Below are 13,547 nucleotides of genomic sequence, written 5' to 3' on the forward strand. Positions count from 1 at the left end.
TGGTTCATACAAGCGTTCAACTCCACCACCAAAGTGGCAAGTTCATTTCTAAAACAACCCACTGGCTCAGCAGCTAATTGTAAGTTAAAAACAAGGTGTGGCAGCTGAGTTCAGTTCAAAACCATGAAGGTACTTGATTTCCCTGAGCACTAGTATTTACTTGCAGGTCCCACACTGTGAATTTCCTTTAATATTGAAAAAATCATCTGCATGGCCCTTATTTTCTGAAGTGTAAAAGGAAAACATTTATGTTTCTATAATGAGAGTATGGGAATTTAATGCTGTGATGTCAGGCTAAGTAGCATTACTTTAGCTCCTGTACAGTTGAGTGATTTTACTATAATAGTTTCCCATAATAATGTTTTTATCTGTAATACATAGGGGATAGAGAGACTGACAGAGCTGTAATCTTTCATTCAGAAGCATGTTGTTAAATGAACAGGGGCCAAGTGAAAATATAATTCCAAAAGGAAGATAAAGACGGCCCAATATAAGGCTGAAATAAGACATGTCACCATTTCTAGCGAAAGATGTTAGCTCTGGAAACGATGCCACATATTAAGAAGAGATGTCACAAGAAGTCGACTTCAGATTTATACTACAAGGCCTAGAATTTATTTGTTTGTGGCAAAAGGCATCATACAATGCAAGAGTTTTGCATAGCCCCTACTCTTGTCGCTGTCATTTGCTGTTTATGCAGCACTGTGCGTGCTGAGCATTGGGAACATTTATGAAGACTAAAGCCCTGCCCCAAAACCCTCACCATTGACTAGACCACAGAATAAACAAACATGTTCTCCTGGTTTCACAGCTGCCTGCATGTACATGCAAAGCTTCTCCATGCGTATTGAGGCAAACAAAGCCTGGAACAGCTTCAGCATGGATGGTAGCTTCTAGTGGAGCTGCTGACCACTCATCAGACATGCTGAAATTAGTGCCTTCTTCCTGTTCTCTCCCAAAACTTCTGAGCTGTCTTTTCCATGACCTTTTAAGCCTGTATGATCATCAGTGAATGAAAGGCAAATATGCTGGTGCTCCTGAACTGTACCCTAACCCATCACTGCTACCATGCAATGCCATGACAATTTTAACTCTGCACTAAGATTTTAGATTGCTATAAGTTATCACTGGGTTTAATGTGCTCATAGCTATTACTTTACATCACGCCACCCAGTCACATCGAATCATAGAATCATCATAGAATCACAGAATGGTTTGGGTTGAAGGGACCTCAGAGCTCATCCAGTTCCACCCCTCTGCCATGGGCAGGGACACCTTCCACTAAATGAGATTGATCCAAGCCCCGTCCAACCTGGCCTTGAACACTGCCAGGGATGGGGCAGCCACAGCTTCTCTGGGCAACTTGATCCACTGCCTCAGCACCCTCACAGTGAAAACCTTCTCCCTAATACCTAATCTAAATCTCTCCTCTTTCAGTTTAAAGCTATTAATTCCATTTTTTCTGGGCCCACATGTGTGACTGTACATTGTGGACAACAACCTGGGGAAACTATGGCAGAGAAGAGATTCAGAGCAGCCCTGCAGAGAAGGACTTGGGGGTGTTGGTTGATGAGAAAATGAACATGAGCCGGCTTCAGTGTGCGCTCGCAGCCCAAAAAGCCAACTGTATCCTGGGCTGCATCAAGAGGAGCGTGACCAGCAGGTCGAAGGAGGTGATCCTGCCTCTCTACTCTGCTCTCCGGAGACCTCACTTGCAGTATTGTGTGCAGTTCTGGTGTCCTCAACATAAAAAGGACATGGAACTGTTGGAACAAGTCCAGAGGAGGGCCACGAGGATGATCAGGGGACTGGAGCACCTCCCGTATGGAGACAGGCTGAGAAAGTTGGGGCTGTTCAGCCTGGAGAAGAGAAGGCTGCGTGGAGACCTCAGAGCAGCCTTCCAGTATCTGAAGGGGACCTACAAGGATGCTGGGGAGGAACTCTTCATCAGGGACTGTAGTGACAGGACAAGGGGTAACGGGTTCAAACTTAAACAGGGGAAGTTCAGATTGGATCTAAGGAAGAAATTCTTTACTGAGAGGGTGGTGAGGCACTGGAATGGGTTGCCCAAGGAAGTTGTGAATGCTCCATCCTTGGCGGTGTTCAAGGCCAGGTTGGATGAGGCCTTGGGTGACATGGTTTAGTGTGGGGTGTCCCTACCCATGGCAGGGGGGTTGGAACTGGATGATCTTAAGGTCCTTTCCAACCCAAACCATTCTATGACTTGATGATTGCAAAAGCGGTTTATAACCCACTAGCAGGCAATGGTGGGGGGAGTAGCAGCCCGGCTGCTGTGTTTTATGGCAGTTCACCTACAAGAGATCCTCTTTTGGGAAGAGCTCATTCCTCCGGGCAGAAGGAGCATCCAATGGCCTCAGGGCACTTCAGTGCCCTCAGCCACCAGCCTGAAGGGTGTCACCCCCCATTTTGAGCCTGCCTTGCCCAGCTGGTGGCGTGCTGAAGGCTTTGGTGCGGGGCAAAGCCAGTCACAGGGAGCAACAGCCAAGCAGCCCCACATCGAAGGGCTGTGTCCTGTCAGAGCGGCTTGTCTCCGCGGAAGGGGCCGCAGCCCAGCCACTGATCTGACGAAAGGGACTCCCGCTGCCTCACCCCTCTACGGCAGCTGCGGCCCCTTTAACGTGCGACGACGGGCGTCACGTGGTGTTCGCCGGCTCCCGGGCGGCGGTGTAGTCCCTTGACCGGGGTGGAACGCCGGCCGGCGAGGGTAACGGCGCCAAAGAGGACTACAATTCCCAGCTTGCGGCGCGGGGACGGATGAGCTCACCGGCCGCGCCTGAGCAGGCCTCGCAGTGAACGACAGGAGTTGTAGTTCCTTCTGCCGTAGGAGCGAAGGGTTGTGTGGCGTGCGAGAACTGCCCATCCCAGCATGCTCCGCGGCGCGGGTTCCCGTCAGCGCAAGGGGGAGCCCCCCGACGTAAAGGGGGATCACTTTCCCCTTGTGTCCGCCATATTGGACGGTAACTCTGGTCAGCGGCGCTGGGGCCGAAGGAGTCCCCGTTGCAGTGACAGTCGGTGCGCTCCGCTCCGAGACGTCCGGGGTGGACCGTGCCCCGGCCCTGCCCGTCCCCTCCGCTCCCGGGCGCTCTCGGCGGCCCCGCGCTCCTTCCCCTCCTTCCCCTCCCCGCTCCCTCCTCCCTTGCCCGAGTGTCAGGCACGATGAGTCCGGCCGACGCCAAACGCGGAGCCAAGCGCCGGAAGAACAAGCGAGGCGGCGGCCTCAGCAGCACCGGCGGGCAGGGCCCCAGCGGCGGCGGAGGTGCCGGCGGCCTGAGCAAGGCCGGGGCGTCGGCGGGAGCGGCCCCTCTGAGGGCTGCGACCCAGGCGGCCGCCGCCTCGCCGAGCGCGGTGGGCGGCCTGCTGACAGCGCCGGCCGCCGGCAACGGAGCCCTGGGCGGCGCTGGGGCCGCGGCGGGACACAGTGAGGTGAGGGGGGGGAACGGGGCCGGGGCGGGCGGCGGTGACATCCCGCTGCGGCGGGCCCGGCACACACCCACGCGGGCGGCGGAGGTAGCCGGGAGGGGGGTGGGGGGCTGCCGCCACACCATTCGCTCCCTCCCACAGCCCTTATCGGTGGGTGCGGGCCCCGGGGCCTCGGCGGGCGGGGGAGGCGAGTGCTGGGCCCCTGGCAGTGGCGGGGGACCGCGGTGTGGCGGGGCGGTGGGGCTGGGCAGTGTCCGCCGCTTCCCACCCTTTGTGGGGGAAGGGCAGCGCCGGCTGCTCGGGGCCGTGTCGTCCTGGGGCTTCTCCTGAAATCCCGGCAGGAGCCAGCTCCAGGGTCCCCATCCCCGGGGGTCTTAGGACTCGGGCCCCACCTTGCTGAGAGAGGTGTAACAAATAGGTGGGCAGGCCTTGAAAAGGCAGAAATACAGCTTTGTGTATCTTTTTTTTCCCCCTATTTCCATTAATATTGAACCCTTTTTGCACTAGACAAGTTCATTAAACATAAGAGGTTCATTATAGCTCAGGCTGTGGTTTGCACTCTGGTGCCTCAGAATAATTTAGATCTGTTACGTTCTTTCATAATATGGTGAAATTTATTGGGAGCAGATTGTGTGGTTTAATTAGTCTTTTTTTTAATGAAAAATTGCTTAGGGATTAGGCCTTTAGACAGGTATCCTGCTGGCTCCAGGGACAGAAGAGTAAATGAGTTTATGTTCCTTTCTCTCACAAAGGTTACCTCAGTTTTTTTGTTATCTGTGCAAAGCTTGCATTTAGGCATCATATTTACAAAAGCGTTTCCTGCTGACAGCATCTTCAGACTTCCACGTGTATGTCATACAGCCTGCTCTGTTTCCTCTCACGCTCTCGGAAACTTGTGCACGTGAGAGGGAAATAGAAGAAATGGCTTCTGTGTTTTAAAGCGTCTGAAATACGATGTAAAAAATGGCTGGGCTTTTTTTTGTTTTGTTCTCCATGTAATTTTGTGCCTATTTTGATAGGTCAACAAGCAATTTGATAATTGTAGGTTTTTTTTTTTTTTTGTTTCGCCTGGTCTTTACAACTTGTCTTTCTACTGTCTCATACTTGGTTACCCGAAATCTGCAGTGCCGTAGATTAACCATTTCTGTGTATGTCTTCTAATCTGACACTTACTTCAGGCATAATTTCCTTCTGGGACAGTAGTCCTTACGTGATCCAAGTATCCAGAAGAACAATGTGCATAATGGTGAAGAGGTGTGCCAGTTTTTATTTTTGTAACTTTTTAAGTCATCACTAAACTGTCTCCTGGTTAAACCTTTTGCAGGAAGATGGATCTTGTTTTACATCTTAGGCTTTTAGAGGTCCAGGTTCCTCGGGATAAACATGATAATGCCAAGGGAAGTAAGACAAGCAGTGGAGTGATATGCAGAATGGGACATTGATATGATTGATATAGTGAAGTCTCCACTATTTTTATATTTTGATGTTTGTATCTTATGGTTAGGTGTAGCCTGGGAGTTTAGTTCTAACCTGATCACACTCTATCAGAAATTCATCTTTGAAGGGCACCATCACTGCTTGTCTCCTTATTTCCTGTTTCTTCTTTCTTTCACACTAGGTAGCACCTAATAAAATTTCTCAGTCTTCCTGAGTCTGCACTTAGAAAGCATAAGTCATGTCTCCAAAATTAAATACAGTATTACAGTATCAAATTTCTGGGAAATTACATGTACTGGTATATTATTCATACTCTCATAAGCATGCACAATATGTTATTTTGAATACATTTTTAACTTTGTCTTAATTGATCTTTTTTGCTTGTGCTCTTAATGTGTTTGGGATTTGTTAAATGTTTCCATTTCACTTGAGTGTGGTACAGGTGATTCTGAAGACTGATGGATAGATGGAGAATTAAGAAGTTAGTTAAGATGGAATAAACCTCCAACTTACTTAATCAAATGATAAACATGATAGAATTAGATTTTGAGGATAGATAAATCCCTGTGCTCAGTTTCTGCAAGGTAAATGCTTACACTCTGTAATAGTCCTTTAAAGTTGGTGTTACTTTCTCCATACTGGTTTCAGTGACCTTTTTCTTGACATTTTCAATACCTTTCCAGCAGTGGTGACATATGAAAGTTGCCAGTGCTTAAAAGTTAACTGATAATCTTGTTTGAAAGATGAAAGCAAAGATGAAATCTTAAAGCATCATTACATGACTGTTACTTACATGAAAATGGGATCTCCTTAATGGTTAATAATTTGCTAGTTAAGGGTATGTGGTCAAAACAAGACTTGGTTCTTTGAGTGAAAGACTCAAAGAGTTGTTTCTGGATGAAGTTGAGAAAGAAAACTGTGTATTTTACATGGCTGATCACTTCTAAATTAGGTGCATTATTTATTTTGGCTGGATGGAGAGTAAGCAACGCATTAATAGCTGTAAAGTAGTAACCAGAGTTGCTTTACTTTAATCTTACACAGAATATTGTAAAGTTCCTGTTAGTGGGTGGGAGACCTCATCAGCCAATTCTCTGCTGGACAAATCTGTATTTTTAATCTCTGAAAATACAAAATATAAAACCCCCATGAATTTAATATTTGCGGCACAGCACCATGTTCTCTAATTGTTACCATGCTCTCTGTTTCCAGCTTTTGTCGCTTCCCTGGTTTTAGGGCATCCAGTCTGGATGTAGTGGTCACATCCTTCTTCTACTAATGTTCTATTAGATGCTTTTCCAAAACTTGTCTAAAAGAGAATGAAAGAAGATGTTTAAGGAATAATACTGTTTGCACTTTGCATTCTTGTGTGTTGATAATTGCCCAGCATCAGGTATACTTTCAACATGCTTTAAACAACAGGTTGAACAGAGTTTTAAGATGGCTGTATTTATGGTTGAAACTAAAAGCACACGTGCCAGTATTGAAGTTCTAGCTAAGCCTCTTAGAGCTAACAAATATACTTTGAGGATTTTACATATCTTATCTGAAGTTTTTTTAAGACTTTAGGCTAAGTTGTGCATCAGAGTGCATGTTGAGTCTTGTTCTGGGATGCAAGTGGGCAACTCCTAATGGAAATCTTCCTGGAAGCTATATTGCCCCATGCAGATGCTTTATAGCATCCAGATTCATCCTCTCTAGCACTGTCAGATGTTTTAGAATGATAGTGAAATTAAGGATGCTTTGGCAGTGTTTCAGTGCAAGGGAATATCTTGGTTTTGGAAACCTGTAACTGCTTCAACTTTAACTGGAATTGGAAACTAATTAATTTAGTTGTGTGGTGTTACTGCAGGACTTGCCTAGTTTTATTTTTGTCCTTACAGAACTGTTCACAGCAATGTTATGAAGAGTCAAGTATCCTTTAAATAAGTCATTTGTAACAATAAAATAAATATTTTGAAGTTTAATGTATATATTTAAACAAACAGGTCTTGCTTTCTGTTGTGGTGTTTTGGGGTTTTTGTGGGGGGGGTTTGTTTGGGGTATTTTGTGTTGTGTGGTTTTTGGTTTTTTTTGTTATTTTGGGGTTTTTTTAGTCAGTGATGCATTGCATCAGGTCTTCATAACTTGATCCCATCACTTTTTGACTGATGGTTGGCTTATTGATGCAGTGAGATGCATTTGATTATCAATCACTGCATAACTCATATACTGTAGTAAAATTGGCTGTTGCTTAACATGTTTAGGTGCTTTGGAGTGAAGAGTTGTGTGTCAGTGGCTGATCAGCTACAGTAGTAGTTTTTGTTACAGGCCTGACTGGTGTTGTGTTATTAAGGGGAATAATTTAGTAGCCATTTTACAATTCTCTCACTTGTTTTTTTTTTTTTTTTCAAAGTATTGTCTGTCAAGTGTACTAATGTATTAGCTCTCCTTACAGTTGAGAACTGTATGTTTCAGAATTGTCCTAAAATATTTCACTGGATTATTTATTATGAGATACTCCTTTCTAAACAGAGATTCTATACATAGCAGACCATACATTGCTACCTTTTAGACCAATTTTTTTCAGCAGCTTTGTAGTTCATTACATTTTAGTGATATCTGTGCTTGATTTGTTGTTTAAGTTTTTTCCTTTCTTCTCTTCCCCCTCCATGATTCAAATATCCAAAAGAAAGAGTGTTCAAAAGCAGAGCTTTGTCAGGAACTCAGAATTTCAGCAAACAGCTAGCTTTTGTACTTCCGTAGTACTTTTATAGGGCCTCCTCCTCTCCAAAAGCAACCTTTAGCCAATTTTTGTTAAGGCTCAGGTAAATTAGATAAATTCCAATACTTAAAATACTTTTCTAACTTCTACTGTCGAGGCTGAGGAAGCAGGTATGTCTAAACACTTGGTGAAAAATAAGTCTTTTTGACAGTCCAGTAACACATTTATTCCTCTTACTAAATGCAATTCAGTCTTTCTTGTTTTTAAACAGACATGCAGTCCCTTCCCTGAAGAACTTATGCTCTGCTTGGCTTTTTAATAAAAGGAGATGTAACAGAATGGGCTGAAGCTGTTAGGACTGGGTTTAGGTGGTATGGTTGAGTTAACTCACTAATTTAGGAAGAGAATCTATTGTGATTTAAATGAATGTACCCAGAACATTTCAAACTTTAAACCAAGCTTAATAATTGCATAACATTCACATTAATAGCTCTTTCTTACTTCTTCCCATGATCAGTTAAAGTATTTTTCAGCTAATAGAGTTGAGACCACAGGCACTGTGTTAGTGGTGCCTTCAGATCTTGTAATACTGCTCCTGGGAAGTGTGTGCCTGTGTCATGACCTTGATGTATATCCAATCCTTGAGTGCTCCATTTCTCCCTGCCTCCTGCACCTGCTATACCATGGTCAATTGATAATGAGAATAATCGTTTATGAATTGTTAAATAAAACATGTGAAAAGTGCATTCAAAAAAATGGCGTTTGGTTCAGCGGTGTCTGATCTGCATTAGCAAAATATCCTCTTATGGCTTTGCTATGAAATACTTGATTTGGTGTGAAGGCAAAGAATTTGTTTTGTTTTGTTTTTTTTTTTTTTTTTTTTTCCCCTTGCTGCATTGGTTGCAAAATGGTTGAGAGAGAATGGGAGAGAGATAAATATTTTGCTCTAAAAATCACAGTGACTCCCTTCCCCTCAACACTTCTGTTTCCTGACTGAGAAGACGAAACCCTGTTGATTGGAACTAGATTAATATGTAAAGAGAGTTCTGAAACATGTGAAATGTGTGAAAATTCTCACATTGATGAGAATGTTCAGGCTTCTTGTATAGTTCTTATCCTGCTTCTTTTTGATGGCAAAGGAATACCTGAAGCTTCATCTGGTATTTAATTTAATATCACTGTATTTTGGTTATGGCATTTATCCTTTCTAGTCATATCCCACCTTGAGGGGAGCCCTCAGATCCTTTCTTACACAGCCTGTGTCAGGAAGGAATCCAGGCTTATTCTCTTCCCCTTGTCTGGCAAGGAATGCTGAGTGGATGTGCTGGTGTTTGATGCTTACAAGACTAATGTTTAGTCCCTTACGTATGTGTAGTGAGTGTGCTCCTTAACAAATACAGGTCTGCTGAAGATGTGTTGTGGAGAAGTTACTAGGAGAGGTAACTGGGAACTGAACTTGCTTTGCTTAGGATGTGAAAGGCTTCATGGATGTGCTAGGCAGTGTTTCAGGTTTGTATGGATCTGGGTAATTGAGGAAGATTTAATATTTGTTTGTGCTCCTTCCCTGGTGGGAAAGGAGGTCATGTATCCCATTTTATTAAGGTAATGAAAACAGTTCCTACATTTTCCTGTCTTGTCATAACTTCTATTTTAATAGCGACTGAGATAGCTTTGGACTGCTTTGTTTTGAAAAAGAGTATTCAATATGTGAAATTTTCCTAGGATAATTAAACAGAAGGAACAAATTAAGTTGAATGGATAGAAGAATGCTGCAGTTGAGGATATGAGCAGAGAAAGAGAACTTATCTACAAGTTCAGAATTTCTTGTGTTGCAAATGAGTTCAGCTGGGACATGACATTTATGATGCTGCTCTTAATGTTATTATGGGAACTGTCCAAATTGAGACTTGTCTGAGAATGCAGTAGAATAAATATGGCATTATTTTTTTGACATGAGTTACTTAATTTTATATTGTAAAAATTCAAGGCAGCCTATGACATTATTGACCTTTACCTCCTACCCATGTGAGGAAACACACCAGGAACGTTCTTAAAAATAGGTCTGAGCAACATGGTAATTTTCTTGAAGTATATATTTTCTTTCTATTTTTTTTTTTTTTTTATCACAGAGCGTACAGCTGTAGCGGTGCAGAAGTTAGTCTGAACACTGGTTTATGAAGTGGATTTTAGGGAAAAAATCAGTGGGGCTGCTTGTGAGCTTGTTTGAGGCTGTTGAACTGAAGTTGTTCGAGTTGGACCAGTGATAGTGCTGGAGAGAAACTTTTTTGAGTGTGAACTTTAACCATGTTCTTAAATAATCAACTTACCATGTGTTGCACAAGAGGCAGATGTAGTTCTCTCCATCTCAAAATTCTTAGTGATGATAGAAGACACTCAGACATCTGAGAGGGAGGCACTCCTGTTCTACCGCTCTGTAGAGTGGTCATATCTCTCCACTCTTCCTAAAATGAAGTTCTAAAGGTCTTTTGTACAAGCTGAATGCCCGGAGTTGGATAGTACTAAAAATTTCTGTATGAGGCCGTGCTTAGCTTCTACTTGCCTATTCAGTTGTGGCTTCTTCCTTTTAATCATAAAGAAACCAGCTGAAAGCTGAAGCTCAGAAGAGTTGAGAGGAGTGGCCCCCTGTGTCATTTCTTAAAACTCAAGGAGTAACTTTGCTCATTTATAGGGAGGAAATGAAAGATTGACTCCATTGTGCATTTCTCAGAAGAAAAGCTCTGGGTATTTCTGTAAGATACTGTGAGGTAGCGTCTCTTCTCAGGCCTAGAGAAATTGAACAGAATACTCTACAAATGCCTGTGTAGTGTTACTTAGGTAAAATGTCACGAAGGTAAGGTCTCATGTGCAGTAGCTCTTCACAGAAGTCATCCTTTAACACACTGATCTATTGAACTGGTTTGAAGTAGCTTTGTCAAGTGTTTACTTCTGAAGGCAACTTCAAAAACATGAGACCACAATCATCCAGATAAATAATTAAGTTTTTACAGGGTTGCGGAAGTCAGTGTTTTGAAGTCCCAGAGTTTTGGAGCGCCTTGATCTAGAGCAGACTTGTCTGCCGCAGCGTCAGCGTTTTAGGGATTCTCTTATGGTCTCATCTTCTACTTGTTTTAGAAGGTGGCTGTGGAAGTGGATTGCTGGTGGTGTGGCGAGGCAGAGGCAGGAGCCCTGTGCTGCGATAGTCAGCAAGGACTAATGTCAGGGAGTGCCCATGGCTGGCAATTGCTCTTAGGAAAAGCTGGGGATTTAATTTTATTTTTTTAACTGCTTTGGCAGCAGTTCAGCGATCTGTGTTGAGCTGTGAACATATGGAGGATGTGATCAGCTGGTGGGGCAGTGTTTGCTGCTCTAAATAGCTGTTCCTTGTCTTCTGCAGGAAAAGTTAGCAGGCAGGATACAAGTGTCCAGCTGGCAGCCTAGGGGACTTCGCTGTACTGGATCTAAATTTTCACATGTCCATCTTTATTCTTCTAGCTCCTAATTATGCCTAGGTGTCAGAAGTGTTAGTTTAGTCATAGTTTGCATTGCAGTGTCAGCTTTGCTCACTTTGATCTGTAAGTCAGTTGTTGCTCTTTTTGGAAGTAACAGCTGCTCTGCTTAAAACCAGCCAGTGTAGAGAACTGGGCAGTGGTTGATTTATGTCCCAAATCTGTGAATATGCTGAAGAGGTAAGCTTTCTAAAGATTGTGCAAAAATATACGTACCACTATCATATAGAGCTGTAGTGACTGATATTAAATATTATACGGTTAGTATGTTCGCTATAGTGAGTAAAACCAATACTTGACCTGTAAAAATCTAAAGGGCTCCATGGGCCCATAACTGTCTGTAGTTTTCTGAGTTAGGAAGGTGAACACTGGCAAGTGAATTCTATGCTAAGGCTTCTAAGTATTTAGACTTCTGTGGACAGCAGTGAAATAATTAAGAGGAGTTTTTGTGCAGTTATCCTTTTACCTCCCCCTTAAGGTCTTGTTTAGGAAATCTGCAAGCATAGCAGCGTTAACTGCTGAACTTATTCCCAAAAGAGGGTGTTGTACAGTAAAGGGTAGAGGTAGGCGTGTTCCTGTACAGCATCAGAAGCTAAAGGAGGTTTACAGTAATGGGAAACTCATTTAGTTATAGCACTCAGAAAACTGTTGGGAAGAGGGACAAATGCATGTGGCATGTTGTGTTAGGACCATCCATCTTCTGAGCCAGCTTTCATCTAAAATTGGTCATTTAAGCTAATATATGATCTGGATTCATGGTGGACTTAACACGGGTGTGTGCTGGCATGGCTGTCTTGCTTCAGCTAGAGCTGGTGCATAATAACTCGGAATTAGTGTTCAGCCATGTCCATCAAATGTTCTTCCTGTACCACCACCAACTACTTAGGAGTTATAAACCTGGGTATTTACTAACTGGACCAACATGTGAGCAAGACCCTGAAACAGCACCTGGGTGTACTTTGTATGTAGCCAAGTACTGCTTTCTCATGGACTGCTTGTCTTTGGTCTACTTTTATTCTCTCCATCTGTTAGAAGAAACAGGGCACAGTTACTGATCTGGTAAGTTAAGACAAGCCTGTGGTCAGCAAATAAGGATGAGGTCTTCAGAGGAATAGAATAAGACTGAAATGCTTTTTTCTTGGAGGATATAGGAGATGAGTTAATGTGGATAAGGGGAGAAAAAGCTGTAAAAGACCAAGCATTATTGGTGTTAAGGAAATATGCTTAGCCTTTTGAAATGGGAAAGTAAGTTAATGAAAGACAGGCACTTTGACAAACAAACTGAGCATAGAATCATAGAATAGTTAGGGTTGGAAAGGACCTTAAGATCATCCAGTTCCAACCCCCCTTCCATGGGCATGACATTATGTAACCCTTTTTTTTTTTTTTTTTAACTTGACTAATAAGTTTTGGTCATGTCCTTCATAAGTTTTCAGTGTCTGTCATTAGTGGCATCTAAAACAAACAGTTCCATCGGCATTGTAAGGTGAGGGAAAGAAAAGAAGGCTGTCATTTGAATCTTACATCTATTGATGTCTATTAATGCAAGCCATGACACTTTAAAATCTATGTATTTCTTTATTAGGGCCTATCCCATTGTGGGTAGTGCTGAAATCTGTTGGAAACTATTAAATGTGATGTACACATAATGTTCTTGAAAGTGCTGTAAGGATCTACCTCGACTCCTGTTCTGCTCTAAGCTTTCTGTTGTCAGACTGCATCAATGACAGTTCATTACAAAGGAACGAAGTGGCTTTAGGCAGGGGTGCCTGACTTGAATGCTCTCTGCTACCCACTTCTCTTAGAGGTTTTCTCACAGAGAGAGAACTAGTGCAAACAGCTGTATGTCGATGTGATTGGAGCCAGTACACTAATTGTGGGCACTGCAAACTTTTGGATTGGTTTTGAGACTAAAGTAATTTTGCTTTTAAAATAAAATGGTCCTCTGTGTGTGTTTGTGAGGGTTTTTTGTTTGTCTGGTTGGTTTGTTTTGTTTTTTGGGGGCGATAGTGATGGGTTTTCTGTATACAGAAATAGGGGCTGTAGCTTGCGGAGCAGAACTCATCCACAGCTGAGAAGCAAGTGCTACCACTGAACTGTTCACAAGGGTAGTTCAGCTGTTTTCTAATATTAAGTGGGTTTTTTTCCATTGATTTACATGCAACAAACCCAAGTGTGATTTAACAGTAGCTTGAGTTAACGTGTTTTCATAGACAGACTTTGGTTAGCTTGTGAATATTGCAAGAGGTTACCGAACCTCTTTCAAGCTCTATAACCATATAAAGCCCAATAGTTGGCTGTTTCAAACTTGTTGTAGGGAGTGTTTCTCAGAGATGGATGCGAGGCTCTGAATTTGGATAACCCTGATGTTGACTGGCACAAGCCCAGAGGCACTGTCATGCGTGACTGAGAATATGCGTGTGCATGCTCATACGTGTGTGTGCGTGTATCCAAGCTTT

The 13,547-nt window shown here is 43.3% G+C and overlaps 1 protein-coding gene across 9 annotated transcripts in view; it reads left to right on the forward strand.

Annotated features, from left to right (window-relative positions):
• Nucleotides 1-2,946: 2,946 nt before the first annotated feature.
• The window catches only part of FAM193A (family with sequence similarity 193 member A), a 127,974-nt gene continuing 117,373 nt past the window's right edge, over nucleotides 2,947-13,547 (forward strand). For all 9 annotated transcript variants that reach the window (XR_013957123.1, XR_013957124.1, XR_013957125.1 and 6 more), the window contains exon 1: nucleotides 2,947-3,444. Coding sequence is in view for 3 of the 9 variants with exons in the window: in XM_080620436.1 (XP_080476562.1) it covers nucleotides 3,178-3,444 (267 nt within the window). In the remaining 6 variants the exon portion in view is untranslated. The remainder of the gene's footprint in view (nucleotides 3,445-13,547) is intronic.

Source organism: Psittacula echo (genome assembly GCF_963264785.1).
Source record: "Psittacula echo genome assembly, chromosome: 1".
NCBI classification, from domain to species: domain Eukaryota; kingdom Metazoa; phylum Chordata; class Aves; order Psittaciformes; family Psittacidae; genus Psittacula; species Psittacula echo.